This window comes from Bos indicus, chromosome 10 (genome assembly GCF_029378745.1).
Source record: "Bos indicus isolate NIAB-ARS_2022 breed Sahiwal x Tharparkar chromosome 10, NIAB-ARS_B.indTharparkar_mat_pri_1.0, whole genome shotgun sequence".
NCBI classification, from domain to species: Eukaryota; Metazoa; Chordata; class Mammalia; order Artiodactyla; family Bovidae; genus Bos; species Bos indicus.
The window spans coordinates 36,983,139-36,998,227 of record NC_091769.1 but is presented as its reverse complement, the minus strand read 5'-3'; the positions used below and the strand labels follow the sequence as shown (position 1 = coordinate 36,998,227).

At 38.3% G+C, this 15,089-nt stretch overlaps 1 protein-coding gene across 25 annotated transcripts in view; it reads right to left on the bottom strand.

Annotated features, from left to right (window-relative positions):
* MGA (MAX dimerization protein MGA) overlaps positions 1–15,089 on the bottom strand; it is a 148,964-nt gene that overhangs the window by 84,946 nt on the left and 48,929 nt on the right. For all 25 annotated transcript variants that reach the window (XM_070797306.1, XM_070797305.1, XM_070797318.1 and 22 more), the window contains exon 2: positions 6,339–7,469. In XM_070797306.1, the coding sequence (XP_070653407.1) occupies positions 6,339–7,402 (1,064 nt within the window). In that variant the 5' untranslated portion in view covers positions 7,403–7,469. The remainder of the gene's footprint in view (positions 1–6,338; positions 7,470–15,089) is intronic.

The following is a 15,089-nucleotide window of genomic DNA, read 5'->3' as shown; positions in this document are numbered from 1 at the left end:
CTGCCTGAGTAACATCCACTCCACCTGCTAATAACCCTTAGAAAATAGCAAAGAACTAACTTGCCCATAAACAAGTCAAGGGGAGCTCATGAATGTGGGGATTCCATAGTAGCTATTAGTGGAATATGAATTGAGAAAAATAAAGTAGAAGTATTGGGCTGGGATGTACTTCTGCCAAACTTGGATTTTAACATTGAAATAAGGCAAATTTTCAGTAGCAAATGTAAGGAGATTAGAAACAGCCACTAGGTCCTAACAAAGAAAGAGTTAAATAGACTGAAAAATCAATAATTATTTTGAATCCATAAGAGACAGTACAAACTGCTGAAACAGACAGGTAAATACAGGGGATCGTGGTTTAATGGAGCAGTAACTGACAACAGACTCCACCTTGGGAATCAGTGCCAGGGTAGAAAAACCTGAACTGTAACTGACAAATTGCTGGACGCTCAGTGTTAGACAGCCTGAGTTTAAAACTCCAGGGATGCCCAGTTATAGGGGGGCTCCCACATTTCTGTAAGTTTTCCTCTAGGAGCTAGACCAGATCTCACAGTAAATTTCAACTCATGAGAAAAATCCTGGAGTGCAGGTGGCTCGGAGGGGTGGTCTCTGTTACTTTTAACAACAAAGCCTAATCTCTAGAGAGAAATGAGTTAACCAGAGTCTAACTTCGTGGGGTTTTATCAGAACCTAACTGACCTAGGGAAAGGGAAATTACCCAACTCCAGCCTACCAGAGCCAATCCTGTCCAACTTAAGGGGGCAAGAAGGGATATGAGGAGCGCCTGTGAAGTTCACAGTCCAGAGGCACAGACTCATTTAAAAACTGAGAACTAATCACAGAACTAGAACACTTCCCTTTCCCTCACATCCATGCCTTAACACAACATTATTAAAAGCTTATTATATAAAACACTTCCTTTTACCTAACACATCCTGTCTAACTAGCCATAAAAAATTACAACACATACTAAAAGGCAAAAAAAAAACCCCAACTTGAAGACAGAGCAACCATCAAAATTATCAAACTGGAATGTTGAAATTAACTGATCGGGAATTTAAAATTATGATTAACATGCTAAGAATTCTAATAAATAAAGTAGACCACATGTGGGCTTCGTTGGCTCAGTGGTAAAGAATCTGCCTGCAGTACAGGTGACTCAGGTTCAACCCCTGGATTGGGAAGATCTCCTGGAGGAGGAAATGGAAACTCACTCCAGTATTCTTGCCTGGAGAATTCCATGGACAGAGGAGCCTGGCAGGCTATGCTAAGAACAGATGTGCAATGTAAGCAGAGAAATGAAAATCCTAATAAAGAAGCAAAAAGAGACAAAACCAGAAATATCTTTGATCATTCTGGTTTTGTCTAAAGATCAAAACCAGAAATGGGCAAGAAATGGCAAGGACCTAACAGAAGTTAAGAAGAGGTGACAAGAATATACATAAGAACTATACAAAAAAGGTCTTAATGACCTAGATAACCACAATGGTGTGGTCACGCACCGAGAGCCAGACATCCTAGAGTGTAAAGTCAAGTGGGCTTTAGGAAGTATTACTAGGAACAAATCTAGTGGAGGTAATGGAATTCCAGCTGAGTTATTTAAATTCCTACAAGATGATGCTGTCCAAGTGCTGCTCTTAATAGGTCAGCAAATTTGGAAAATTCAGCAGTGGCTACTGGACTGGAAAAGGTCAGTTTTCATTCCAATCCCAAAGAAAGGCAATGCCAAAGAATGTTCAAACTATCATACAACTGTGCTCATTTCACATACTAGCAAAAAGTATGAAAAGTGTTAATCTGACTCTTTGAGACCCCAAGGACTACATAGCCCACCAGGCTCCTCTGTCCATGGAATTCTCCAGGCAAGAACACTGGAGTGGGTAGCCATTCCCCTCTCCAAGGGATCTTCCCGACCCAGGGATTGAACCCAGGTCTTCTGCACTACAGGCAGATTCTTTACCATCTGAGCCACAAGGAAGGACCGCATGTAGCAAGGTAATGCTCAAAATCCTTCCAAGCTAGGCTTCAAAAGTACGTAAACCAAAAGCTTCCAGATGGAAGCTAGATTTAGAAAAGGCAGAGGAACTAGACATCAAATTGCCAGCATCCTTTAGATCTTAGAAAAATCAAAAGAATTCTGGAAAAACATGTACTTCTGCTTCACTGACTACAATAAAGCCTTTGACTGTGTGGATCACAACAAACTGTGGAAAATTAAAGAAATGAGAATACCAGACCACCTTACCTGCCTCCTGAGAAACCTGTAAGCAGGTCAAGAAACAATTAGAATCAGACATGATACAATGGACTGGTTCAAAATTGGGAAAGGAGCACGTCGAGGCTGTATACTATCACCCTGCTTATTTAATTTTTATGCACAGTACATCAAGTGAAATGCTAGGCTGGATGAATCACAAACTGGCATCAAGACTGCCAGGAGAAATATCAATAACCTCAGTTAAGAAGATGATACCATTCTAATGGCAGAAATCAGAGGAACTAAAGAGCCTCTTGCTGAGGGTGAAAGAGGAGAGTGAAAAGCTGGCTTAAAACTCAATATTCAAAAAACTAAGATCATGGCATCCGGTCCCATCACTTTGTGGTAAATAGATGGGGAAAAGTGGAAACAGTGACAGATTTTTTTGGGCTCCAAAATCACTGTGGACAGTGACTGCAGCTATGAAATTAAACTTGCTCGTTGGAAGAAAAGCTGTGACAAACCTAGACAGCATACTAAAAAGCAGAGACATCACTTTGCCAACAAAGGTCCGTAACATCAAAGTTTTAGTTTTTCCAGTAGTCATGTACAGATGTGAGAGTTGGACCATAAAGGAGGCTGAGTGCCAAAGAATTGATGATTTCTATTTTTGGTGCTGGAGAAGACTCTTCAGAGTCCCTTGGACATCAAGATCAAACCAGTCAATCCTAAAGGAAATCAACCCTGAATATTCATTGAAAGGACTGATGATGAAGCTTCAAAACTTTGGCCACCTGATGTGAAGAGCTGAAGATGGAAAAGCCACTGATGCTGGGCAAAAGAAGGGGGCAGCAGAGGATGAGATGGTTAGATAACAGCACCAACTCAATGTACATGAATCTGAGCAAACTCCAGCAAATAGTGAAGCACAGGGAAGCCTGGCGTGCTGCAGTTCATGGAGTTGAAAAGGGTTGGACATGACTTAGTGACTGAACACCACCACCCATTCATGATAAAAACTCTCAGTGAACTAGCAAATAAAAGGGACCTTTCTCAACTCAAATTAGAAACTTTCCCACTAAGATAAGAAAGAAGGAAAAGATGTCTGCTCTCATCAATCCTTCTCGGCATCTTACTGGAAGTCCTAGTGAATGCAATAAAAGGAAATAAAAATAATACAGATTTGAGAGAAAGAAATAAAACTATCTTTGTTCACAAATGACATGATCATCTAGGTAGAAAATGTCAAAGAATCCCCAAAAAACTTCTGGAACTAATAAACAAGCTGCAGATTATGAGGGTAAAGTACAAAATTCAATAGTTTTCCTATGTATCAACAAAGAACAAGTGGAAAACACAATACCATTTACATTATCACTCCCCAAAAGTGAATAGTTATAAATCTAATATATACAAGATCTATATGGGGAAAATGAAAACACGCTGATGAAAAAAATTAAAGAACTAAATAAATGGAGAGGTAGTCAATGTTCATGAACAGGAAGACTCAATACAGTTAAGATGTCAGTTCTTCCCAACTCGATCTATAGATTCAATGCAAGCATAATCAAAATCCCTGCAAGTTATTTTGTGAATATGGTTGAACTGATTCTCAAGACTATATAGAGACGAAAAAGACCCAGAATAGCCAACATGTATTGAAAATGAACAAAGTTGGAGAGCTGACACTGCCCAAGTTCAAGACTTTCTTAAAAAGCTACAGTAATCAAAACGGTGTAGTACTGTTACAAGAAGAGACTAATAGGTCAAGGGAACAGACTAGAGAGCCCACAAATAGACTCAAATAGAGCCAACTGATCTTTGACAAAGAAGCAAGGACAGTATCAGAGCAGAGAGTCTTCTCACTGCTGAAATAGCAGGACATCCACATGCAAAAATAAATGACTAGACACAGACCTTCCAACTTTCACATAAATTAATTTGAAATGGATCATAAACCAAAATGTAAAACACAAAATTTTAAGAATCCTAAAAGATAACCTAAGAGAAAACCTACATGACCTTCAATATGGCAATGACTTCTTAAGATACAAAATCAAAGGCATGATCCATGAAAGAAATCACTGATAGGCTGAACTTCATTAAGATAATAAACTTCTGCTTTGTGAAAGACAACATCAAGAGAATGAGCAGACAGACCACAAACTGGGAAAAAATATTTGCAAAAGCATGTTATCCAAAATATACAAAGAAGTCTGAAGACAACAGTAAAACAATCTGATTAGAAAATAAGCCAAAGACCTTAACAGATAACAAAGAAGATACACAGATGGCAAATAAGCATATGAAAAGATGCACCACATCATGTCATCAGGGAAAGGCAAATTTAAACAAGATATTACTACACACCTATTAGAAAGGCCAAAATCCAGAAAACTGACAATGCTGACAAGGATGTAGAGCAGCAAGAACTCTCATTCACAGAAGAGTTTGGCAATTTCTCATAAACCTAAATACACTGTCACCAGGACTTCCCTGGTGGTCCAGTGGCTAAGACTCCACGTTTCCAACACAGGGGGATCAGGTTCGATCCCTGGTCAGGGAACCAGATCCCACATACTGTAACTGAAGAGTTCACATACCACAACTAAAGATCAAGCATGCCACAATGAAGATGGAAGATCCCGTGTGCCATAACTAAGACCTGGGGCAGCCAAATAAATAAAAAAACAAACAAATAAATAAACAAACATGCTGTTACCATCCAGTCTTGGAACCATGCTCCTTGGTATCTATCCAAATGGACATTAGACTTGGACACAGATGTTCATGGCAGCTTTATTCGTAACTGCCAAAACTGAAATGCAACTAAGATGTCCTTCAAGAGATGACTGAATAAATGAACTGATACGACCAAACAAAAAAAATGTGCTATCAAGTCATGAATAGACATGAAGAAACTTTATATACGTATTACTAAGTGAAAGAAGCCAAGTTGAAATGGCTACATCATTGTATGATTCCAGACATAGGACATTCTGGACAAGACAAAGCTATGAGACAACAAAAAGATCAGAGGTTGCCAGAGGCGAGGGGAACAGGAGATTAACAGGTATAACATGGAGGATTTTTAAGGCAATGAAAATACTCTGTATGATACTATTATGGTGGATACATGTCTTTACATTATTTGTCCAAACCCACCAAGAGTGAACCTTAATGCAATCTATGGACTTTGAGTGATTATGACGCACCAATATAGGTTCATCAATTATAAACAAATGCACCATTCTGGTGGTGGATGTTGATAATGGGAATGGCTATGTATGTGTGGGGACAGAAGCTGTAATGGGAAATATCTAACTCTGATCTCGATTTTGCTGCAAACCTAAAATTGCTCTTAAAAAAATAAAGCCTTCAATAAAAATAAATAACACAAGTTCAAATTTTAAAAGTGCAACAGTGTATCATGTTATTTTAACATGTAATAACCTTCAGCTTGTTTTTAGTCAGGAAATTTATGGATCAGGATGTCCACAGGACAAAAAATTCGTATTTATTTAGCTGCGCTGGGTCTTAGATGCAGCATGCAGGGCCCTTAGTTGCAGCATGTGGGATCCAGTTCCCTGACAAGGGATTGAACATGGACCTTCTGCACTGGAAGCATGGAGTCTTAGCCACTGAACCACCAGGTAAGTCCCAGGAAATTCTTACGTACTAGACATAAATTAGTTTACTTTCAATTTCTTCTGAGCCTCATTGGATAAGTCTTATTTCAATTATGATTTGGGGGTCATTCTTTTCCCTTCTCCAATTAATCAAGAGCTGTCTATATATACTATATATGAACTATATTTTAATACTTTTTAAAAGCTGTCTATATATTAACAAGGAATAGACAAACATGCATGATTAACAAAAGTCCAAATCTAAAAATCTAAGGTTCCCACTGGGATAAGTCATCTAATTTGCCTACAATTCTAGATTGTGAACCCAACTGATATTCATTACAGAAAAATGAACTATCATTTTGCAGAACAGAAAAGCAACTATTATTTCACAAATGTGGGGTATTTTATAGTGGCTTGCATTATTAATACCTAAAGTCAGGAGTCCACATAACCAATATTTTAAATTCAAATCCTCCTTTTATCTCTAAGAACAGAAAATTGTTACCTACCTTTCAGAAACCTCTTGCTTCAACTGAGGGACTTCACCAAGGGCTGAATCAATATCCATGAAACCAAGAAAATCTCGCTTTATATTAAGGGAAGGCTTCTCCAAACCCTTGCCTGAAGTTTCCTGACCCCTTGATAAAGGATCCAAATCTGTTAGCTGCACCTCTGACCCCTCACCTTCTGTAAGACGGACCCGTTGACCAGGAGAACTGGGAACACTGTTCCCTTCTTGGTCAGAGCTGTTCTTTTGCTTTCCATCTCTCTGGGGCTTACTATTCAGCCCATCATCCCGGAAGCCTTTAGCAAATGGATTGTAATCTATTTTCAACTGGGTAATCTGAATGTTTTGATAAGCTGTTACTGCAAAGAATTCAGTCTGTGGGAAGGTAAAAGTGTGGACACCAGGGCCATTTAATTGTATCACTTCAGTAGCCTTTTCTGCAGGCACCAAGTGAAGCCGTGGCAAGTAGCGATGCATAGAGTGCAAGATAATATGCCCTTCTTGGTCCAGTGTATTGTTTGTAAGTTTGAGTTTGTAGAAAGACACTGGTTGATGCATCCAATAATGACCCGTGGAAGGAGATTCTGGATGAATAAAAACCCTCCCCAAAACATGGGGCTCAGCCTTCCCACTGGGCTCCCACCAGCGACCGTTCCATTTATAACGGTGATTATCCACAGGAGATATATCCATGACAAGGATATATTTCATATTTGAATCTAAACCTGTTATCCAATAACGACAGTAAGGAAACATGCGTCTCCCCTGCTTCGTCAGAATCATCTCTGTGCTTCGATGATAGAATTCGTTCCACATATTATTGTTATCCAAGGTGACAGTGATTCCTCCTACAGTACAATCAGCTGGAAGGCAAATCTTTCCTTTAGATTTTCCTGGTGATGACACACTGCTAGCCAAAGCACAGGCATCCCGATTAGTAACCAAAATTCCTTGATCAGTTTTGCCATTTCCTGGCTGTTTCAGGATGACAAAGAAAGTAGGTGCTGCTCCTGGCACTGTCCCACCATCTTGATTAGCCAATATAATCTGTTGTTTCTCCTCCATGATTCCAGTGGGAAAATCAGTAGTAAGATAATTGTAGTTACCACATAATCACAATGGCCTTCCCAGCCTAAAAAAACAAAACAACACTTTAATCAAGTGAACATTTATTTTATTAACAAAAATGTAAGAATGATTGTTATCCCAAAATACATTCCTAAATTCTTCTAAGATTTTGCTTCTACTTTTCTCTCAATCACTGTAAGGATATTCATTCTGGAATATTTGACTACCTTTTTAAAGTTCATTTTAATCTAATTAAGTTACTCATACCCCAATCCTTCAATAATTCACTATACATGCAACCATCTCACATAAAAAAAGTATTCATTTTAGAAAAATTATATGAAAATATAAAAGTATAGACTTAAAAGAAGATTAAATTGTAAAGTTATCCACATTCCAAAAGAATTCCAATTATTTATGAATTAATTTGAGAGGATTCTGTTACAAGTACATTCTCCTGAGTAAAAATTAACAAATTTCCATGTTATCACTGTATAGAGAATCACCTCTTTATTATTAGAGTACTGGCATGAGTTCATACACAAGTAAAATGCTATTTAACTTAATTAGTACATGAAAGTGAAAGTGTTAGTTACTCAGTTGTGTCCACTTCTTTGGGACCCCTTGGACTGTGGCCCACCAGGCACCTCTGTCCATGGGATTCTCTAGGCAAGAATACTGGAATGGGTTGCCATTCCCTTCTCTAGGGGATCTTCCCAACCTAGGGATGGAACCTGGGTCTCCTGCACTGCAGGTGGTTTCTTTATGAACTGAGCCATCAAGGAAGCCCTGTTAGTACATACATTTAAAGAAAACATGACAAAACACCAGAACTTACTGGAAAAAGAAATAGTTGGCTCCACAACTCAGACCTTACACTGAAAAAAATTCCAATAAACCGAACACTTAAATCCCACCCCCTATTCCCAACTCAGTGTAATTTTTTTTAATTCTTAAAGAAATCTTGAAAAAAAGCTTTTTGATAATAAGTAGTACACAAAACCTAGAAGTTAATAAAATAAAATTTTTGATAAATTCAAAATCATATAAATTTGTTTTTAATATGACAAAAACTATCCATGTAAGATTAAAAAAATGACTAACTGGAAAACAGTACCTGAAACATATCATAAAGATCTCATTTCCCTAATATAAAAAGGAATTTTATACAAATTGGAAAAACAAAAAATCTAATAGAAAAACGGACAAAGGATAGGAACTGCAAATAGTTAAGAAAATGTACACAGTCACAGAACAGAAGGAATTAAAGTCACCCTAAGATACTGCTTTTTACCCTAGCAGAATTTTTGGCAAAAATCAAAGTCTGTCAAAGGTGCTGGAAAAGGTGTATGTCAACCAGCATTCTCATCTAATTAGCCACTTAAGAGTGTAAGATGACAGAATCTCAGAGGGTAGTATGAAAGTATCAAAAGTAGAAACGCACACATTCCAGGAAACAATGGTTCTTCTAGGACTTTATCTTACATACATATGTGCAAACACACACATACACACCTGTAATAAATGGTGGTACTATGAAAGAGTGGAATATTCTGCAGCTACAAAAGAGAATTATAAATCTTATAGACTCATTAATATTATCTAAAAGATATACAAAGCATAAAGTTCAAAAGAATTATAGATTATGCTATATACTTCTATAAGTTTAAACAAAGAAAAAGCCAAAGAAAGAAAAGAATATGTATGTATTTTCCTGACACAGACTACCTGCAAAGACAGAAGAGGAACTGGTAGTATTGGCTTTATCAAGGCAAAACAGGGTGGCTGGAAAAATACTCGGACACTTTCCAAATTTTTTACCTTGTGACCATACAACCTATCCCCCAACCCAAAAATTAAAAAAAAAAAAAAAAGCCTAAATTAGTTAATTCATAAAAGTTACACACACAAAAAAACACATATACTGTATGACTCCATTTATAAGAAATGTCCAGAATAGGCAAATCTATAAAGTAGATCAGTGGCTGACAGTGAAAAGGGAGAGGATTAATGAGGACAATTGTTAACAGCTTGGGGTCTTCTGTAAGACTGACGGAAATGTTCAGAACTAAAAACCAGTTAATGTATCCTTTAAAATGCTGAATTTTGGGACTCCTTGCTGGTCCAGTGGTTAAGACACCACATTTCCAATGCAGAGGGCCTGGGCTCAATCCCTGGTCAGGGAACTACAGCCCACATGCTACAATCAAGAGCCCACATGCTGCAATCAAGAGCCCACATGCCAGCAACTGAAGACCCCGCATGCTGCAACTAAGACCTGGTACAGTCAAATAAATATATAAATGTTTTAAATCATGAATTTTATGTGAATTATATCTCCATAAGCCATTATAAAGAAATCTCAGGTTTGTTACATTCAACTGAAGTGATGTGCTAAAATAAATTACCTAAATCTTCTCCAAAATATAAAGCTATCACCTTCAGTTAGCTTTTATACAAAAAAGAAAAATATTACATCACTAGGCTTCCCAGGTGGCACTAGGGAATCCACCTACCAATGTAGGAGACATAAGAGACACAGGTTCAATCCCTGGGCTGGGAAGATCCCCTAGAGAAGGGCATGGCAACTCACTCCAGTGTTCTTACCTGTTGGAGAATCCCATCAACAAAGGAGCCTGGTGGGCTACAGTTCATAGGGTCACAAAGAGTCAGACACAACTGAAGCAACTTAGCGCACACACACACACTTGTTTAACTGGATCAGTAATTTTTGACCAATCAAACTGAGCCACTTACTGGTATTCCTCTTTTTAATTAAAAGTCTAATTTTACTTTTCGTCAGAGCTATTGACAAGCAATAATAAAATCATCTGATCTGAATTTTACATCTTTCAGGACTGGCCACTTGATCCCCCCGAAAAGTGGGGGGAAGCTCCAAAACTTAAAATATTCATTATCTTCAGGATAATACTTTAAAGATCAACACTTCAAAAAAGGTTGGTTATTGTTTCTGATAATGGCTAGATATGAAAATAGAAACCCTACTTTCTAACACTAAAGCACTAATACCTAGGAAAGGTTAAAAAAAAAAGCTCTCTCCTCTGATTTGGAGTTTAAGAGATAGATAAAATTTAGAATGATTCTTTTCAAAAGTTTCCTCAGGCTTAAGGCAATTAAGTTTATTGATTTCCTAAAACTAGTTTAAGTAACATCTATCAGAGACTGATAAGACAAAATTTAAACAGACTTATAAGTCACAAATATACAGTGACTTTTATAAAAATAGTAAAGTTCAGAAAGTTCATAAAAACCAATACCTCTAAAATGGTGTATAACTGATCAAAAAAGCCATCATCAAAATATCTACAAACAATAAATACTGGAAAGCATGTGGAGAAAAGGGAACCCTCTTGCACTGTCAGTGGGAATGTAAACTGATACAGCCACTATGGAGAACAGTATGGAGATTCCTTAAAAAACCAGGAATAAAACTACCATTGTTGTTGTTCAGTCAGCTAGTCATATCTGATTCGTTGCAACCCCATGGACTGCAGCACTCAAGGCTTCTCTGTCCCTTAACATCTCCAGAAGTTTGCCCAAGTTCATGTCCATTCCATCAGTGATGCCATCCAGTCACCTCATCCTCTAACGCCATCTTCTGCCCTCAATCTCTCTCAGCATCAGGGCCTTTTCCAGTGAGTCGGCTGTTCGCATCAGGTAACCAAAATACTAGATATTCAGTTTCAGTATCAGTCCTTCCAATGAGTATTCAGGGTTGATTTCCCTTAAGATTGACTGGTTTGATCTCCCTGCTATCCAACCATTATGACCTAGCAATCCCACTAGGGGGCATATACCCTTAGAAAACTGTAATTCAAAAAGACACATGTACCCCAATGTTCACTGCAGCACTATTTACAACAGAGAAGACATGGAAGCAACCTAGATGTCCATCAACAGAAAAACAGATAAAGAAGTTGTGATGCATACATACAGTGGAATATTACTCAGACATAAAAAGGAATCAAGGTCATTTGAACTAATGCAGATGAACCTAGAGTCTGTCAAACAGATAAAGAAGTTGTGGTACATATACATTCAATGGAATATTACTCAGCCATAAAAAGTAACAAAATCAGGGGGATGAACCTAGAGCCTGTCAAACAGAGTAAAGTAAGTCAGAAGGAGAAAATATCGTATTTTAATGCATATATACAGAATCTAGAAAATGGCACTGATGAACCTATTTGCAGGACAGGAATATGAATAGAGACGCAGATATGGAGAATGGACTTATGCTGGGATGGGGGCAAGAGGTGAGAGCGAACCACTGACATATATACACTACCATGTGTGAAATAACATAGCTAAGGGGAAGCTGCTATAAAACACAGGGAAACCAGCCCAAAGTTCTGCATCAACCTACAGGACTGAGATTCGGGGGAGATGCTCAAGAGGGAGAAGATATATATACATCTATGGCTGATTCGGGTTATTATATGACAGAAATCAACACAACATTGTAAGGCAATTATCCTCTAGTTAAATAAAACAAAGCTAAAAACATAAAACTGTATATAAATCAAATAACATAAACTCTTAATCTTGTACTTAGTCCACAAAGCTCAATTTTGTTACAAATCAAGTATTTTTGTAAGCAATTATGCAAAAACACACTTATGAAATGCGTTTAAGACAGGCAGCAAAGAACTACTTGAAAAAATTGTTTAGCTATCCCAAACCTACAAAGACATTAAAGAGTTAAGAATTTCTTAAACACTGTCTTCTATAATAATAAAATCTTGATTTTTCAGATCATTTTTACAGGTAAAAGTGGGCAAGGAAGTTTTAACCAATGCTTTAAAAATCATTATCTTTTAAAAATTAATCTATGAAATATCAAATATTCTACTGATGGGAATCCAGTTTAAAGACTGTACTATAATAAATTTTAAACTTACATTATATATACACATTTCAAAATTTTCCTTTCATTGAAACACAAAATTTAAGTTCAGAAGAGTCAGACTGCTTCATTTCCACTCTGTACACAAGTATCTAATAAATGTAAATATGTGTGTATTAAGTCCAAAAAAAGTTTGAACTTTCAGACTTTTGATTTGTATAGTCTTTTTTTTAATCTTCCTGTCAAGTTTATTCCATAAATTGATCAAAATGTGTAAAACCAAAAACATAATTTACAAACAAAATAGTATCTATCTTAAGCCATACATTGCTAAAGGTTTACAGACAAATAAAATTTTATTCCACAACAATTCTTAACATGGATTTCACTTCATTATAAGGAATATGCCTATGCTTTTGGAATACAATATTGGATTTTCTACAGAAAGGATAGTCAATTCAGCAAATTCAGCTGTGTCAGACACACAAATACCACTCTAAAGTCTAAGATAACTTTAACCAATTGCAAAAATCAAATTACTTAGGCTACTCATGAAGCCATAAATCTCCTTCCAGAAAGATTCTAAAAATTCTCTGAAAGCATTAAGGAAGACCACAGTTTTGGGTATACAGGTATAACTCAGCATTCAAAAAAATCTCAGTTCAGCTTTTCAAGATCAAGCAGTTACCCACATAGAATTACTATAATAATGACCTACAGAGATAAATTCAGTTGTGGCTGGGAAATATTCTAAGTAACATTCTGAAACTGTCAACATCAGAAGGTGCAGGCACTCACATCAACACACAAATGCGATTTCACAGAGAATGTTTTCCAGTAATGTGTCAAGTTCCATAAGAAAACTGTTACAATTCCGGAGTACCTATTCTGAGTATCTTTTCACCAATGACCTCTTTGGGAAATGTTTAGTAACTACTAAAGCCATGATCTTCATACAACTTACAAAATACATTAGTTAGTTTACTAGCTAGTTACCTAATTCAGATACTAGTATCAGTCTCCCCCTCCCCCCACCCCACCCCCAATCAACCCCGGCAACAAAGTACACCAAAATTCCAAACCAATACTATTACTTTAAAAACACAAAACATTACAAAACATTCAGATGATACTCAACCTAAACCGAGTATTTTCAAAGTTGCTAAAAATAACCATAACTTTTCATACAGTAAATGCATTACTGTAAGGTAGGCATGGAGATCGGAGAAGGCAATGGCACCCCACTCCAGTACTCTTGCCTGGAAAATCCCATGGACGGAGGAGCCTGGTGGGCTACAGTCCATGGGGTAGCGAAGAGTCGGACACGACTGAGCGACTTCACTTTCCCTTTTCACTTTCATGTACTGGAGAAGGAAATGGCAACCCACTCCATTGTTCTTGCCTGGAGAATCCCAGGGACGGGGGAGCCTGGTGGGCTGCCGTCTGTGGGGTCGCACAGAGTCGGACACGACTGACGAGTCTTAGCAGCAGCAGCAGCAGCAGCAGCAGCAGCAGCAGCAGCAGCAGCAGGCATGGAGATGTTAGTTTGTTCCTTAACGTAATTATTCACTACAAGAGTGCGGTTAAATTACATTTCTGAAGCTCAAATTTGTAAGAGAATAGATTCACTTGAATTTCAGTATTCATCAATATACAATGGGCCCAGAAATTTGAAAAAGATTTTAAAAAGCACAATTTACATACAAAAGTAATCAGAAAACAAGACAGCAAGGGATGCAAAGACAATCGCCAACTATCCGTTCTTAATCGTCATTAGGTTAACTTTCATAATTAAATAAATGATGTGCGTGCGTGCTAAGTCGCTTCCGTCGTGCCTGACTCTGCGACCCTATGAACTGTAGCCCGCCAGGATCCTCTGTCCTTATTTTCCAGGTAAGAACACTGGAGTGGGTTGCCATGGTACTCACTATCTATAGTAAGCACTTACTTTGGACCAGAAACTATACCCTGGGCATTTTATCATGACTACAACCCTAAATTTGAAAGGTAAATTTCAAAATACATCTGAAATGCTTTTAGGTTTTAAGGCAAGAAGTTGCATTTACCTAAGATAGTAGCCCATCCCCACCCCTTTCTTTCACCAATTACCATTCGTTAATACAGGCTTCATAAGTATTTTCTATTCCTAGGAATGATCCCTTTACCACAACTCAGGGTTAGCAAGCTGGCAAGTCCCTAATACTTGCCTAAGTAGAATTTAAAGAACTAATTTTTATGGCAGAAATGGACAGCAATCAAATAGCCACCTTGCCTTGGATTAAGTATGTCAAGGTACCCAGGGCACTAAGTTTTCTCAAATCCTAAACATGTGTTTTCTGGAAGGTGCATCCAACCCACTCAACTCACACAACAGCTGGAAACATAGCTCTCTGGCATCAAGAAGGACTAGCGCGAAGAGGCCTCCTGCCAGTCTCAGAGAACCGCAGTCGCCGTCGACTACCAGGGCCCACATCACCGCTTTTCAACTACAGAGGCTAGCTAGCCAAGAACCACGTGAAAAAATGCCTCAAGGAAAGCACTTCTGGGGAAGGGGAGACCGACAAATCACGTGCCGCCAGCGGGAACCCGCGGATCACTCGGCGGGATCCAGTCGCATTCGGTTACCGTGGCGACTACAGAACCAGCCGTCCGGCCCTCCCAGGCCGGCCCTCTTTCCCAGCAGCCGTCACGCCACCTCCAAGCACTTTCCCTGCAGCCTTAGCCGCGGCGTCGTGCCCAAAAAGAGGCAGAGCAGGCAGCATTTGCCAGGGACTCTGCCGCAGAAGCCTGGTGTGCTTTAAAACACATAAGGCAGCG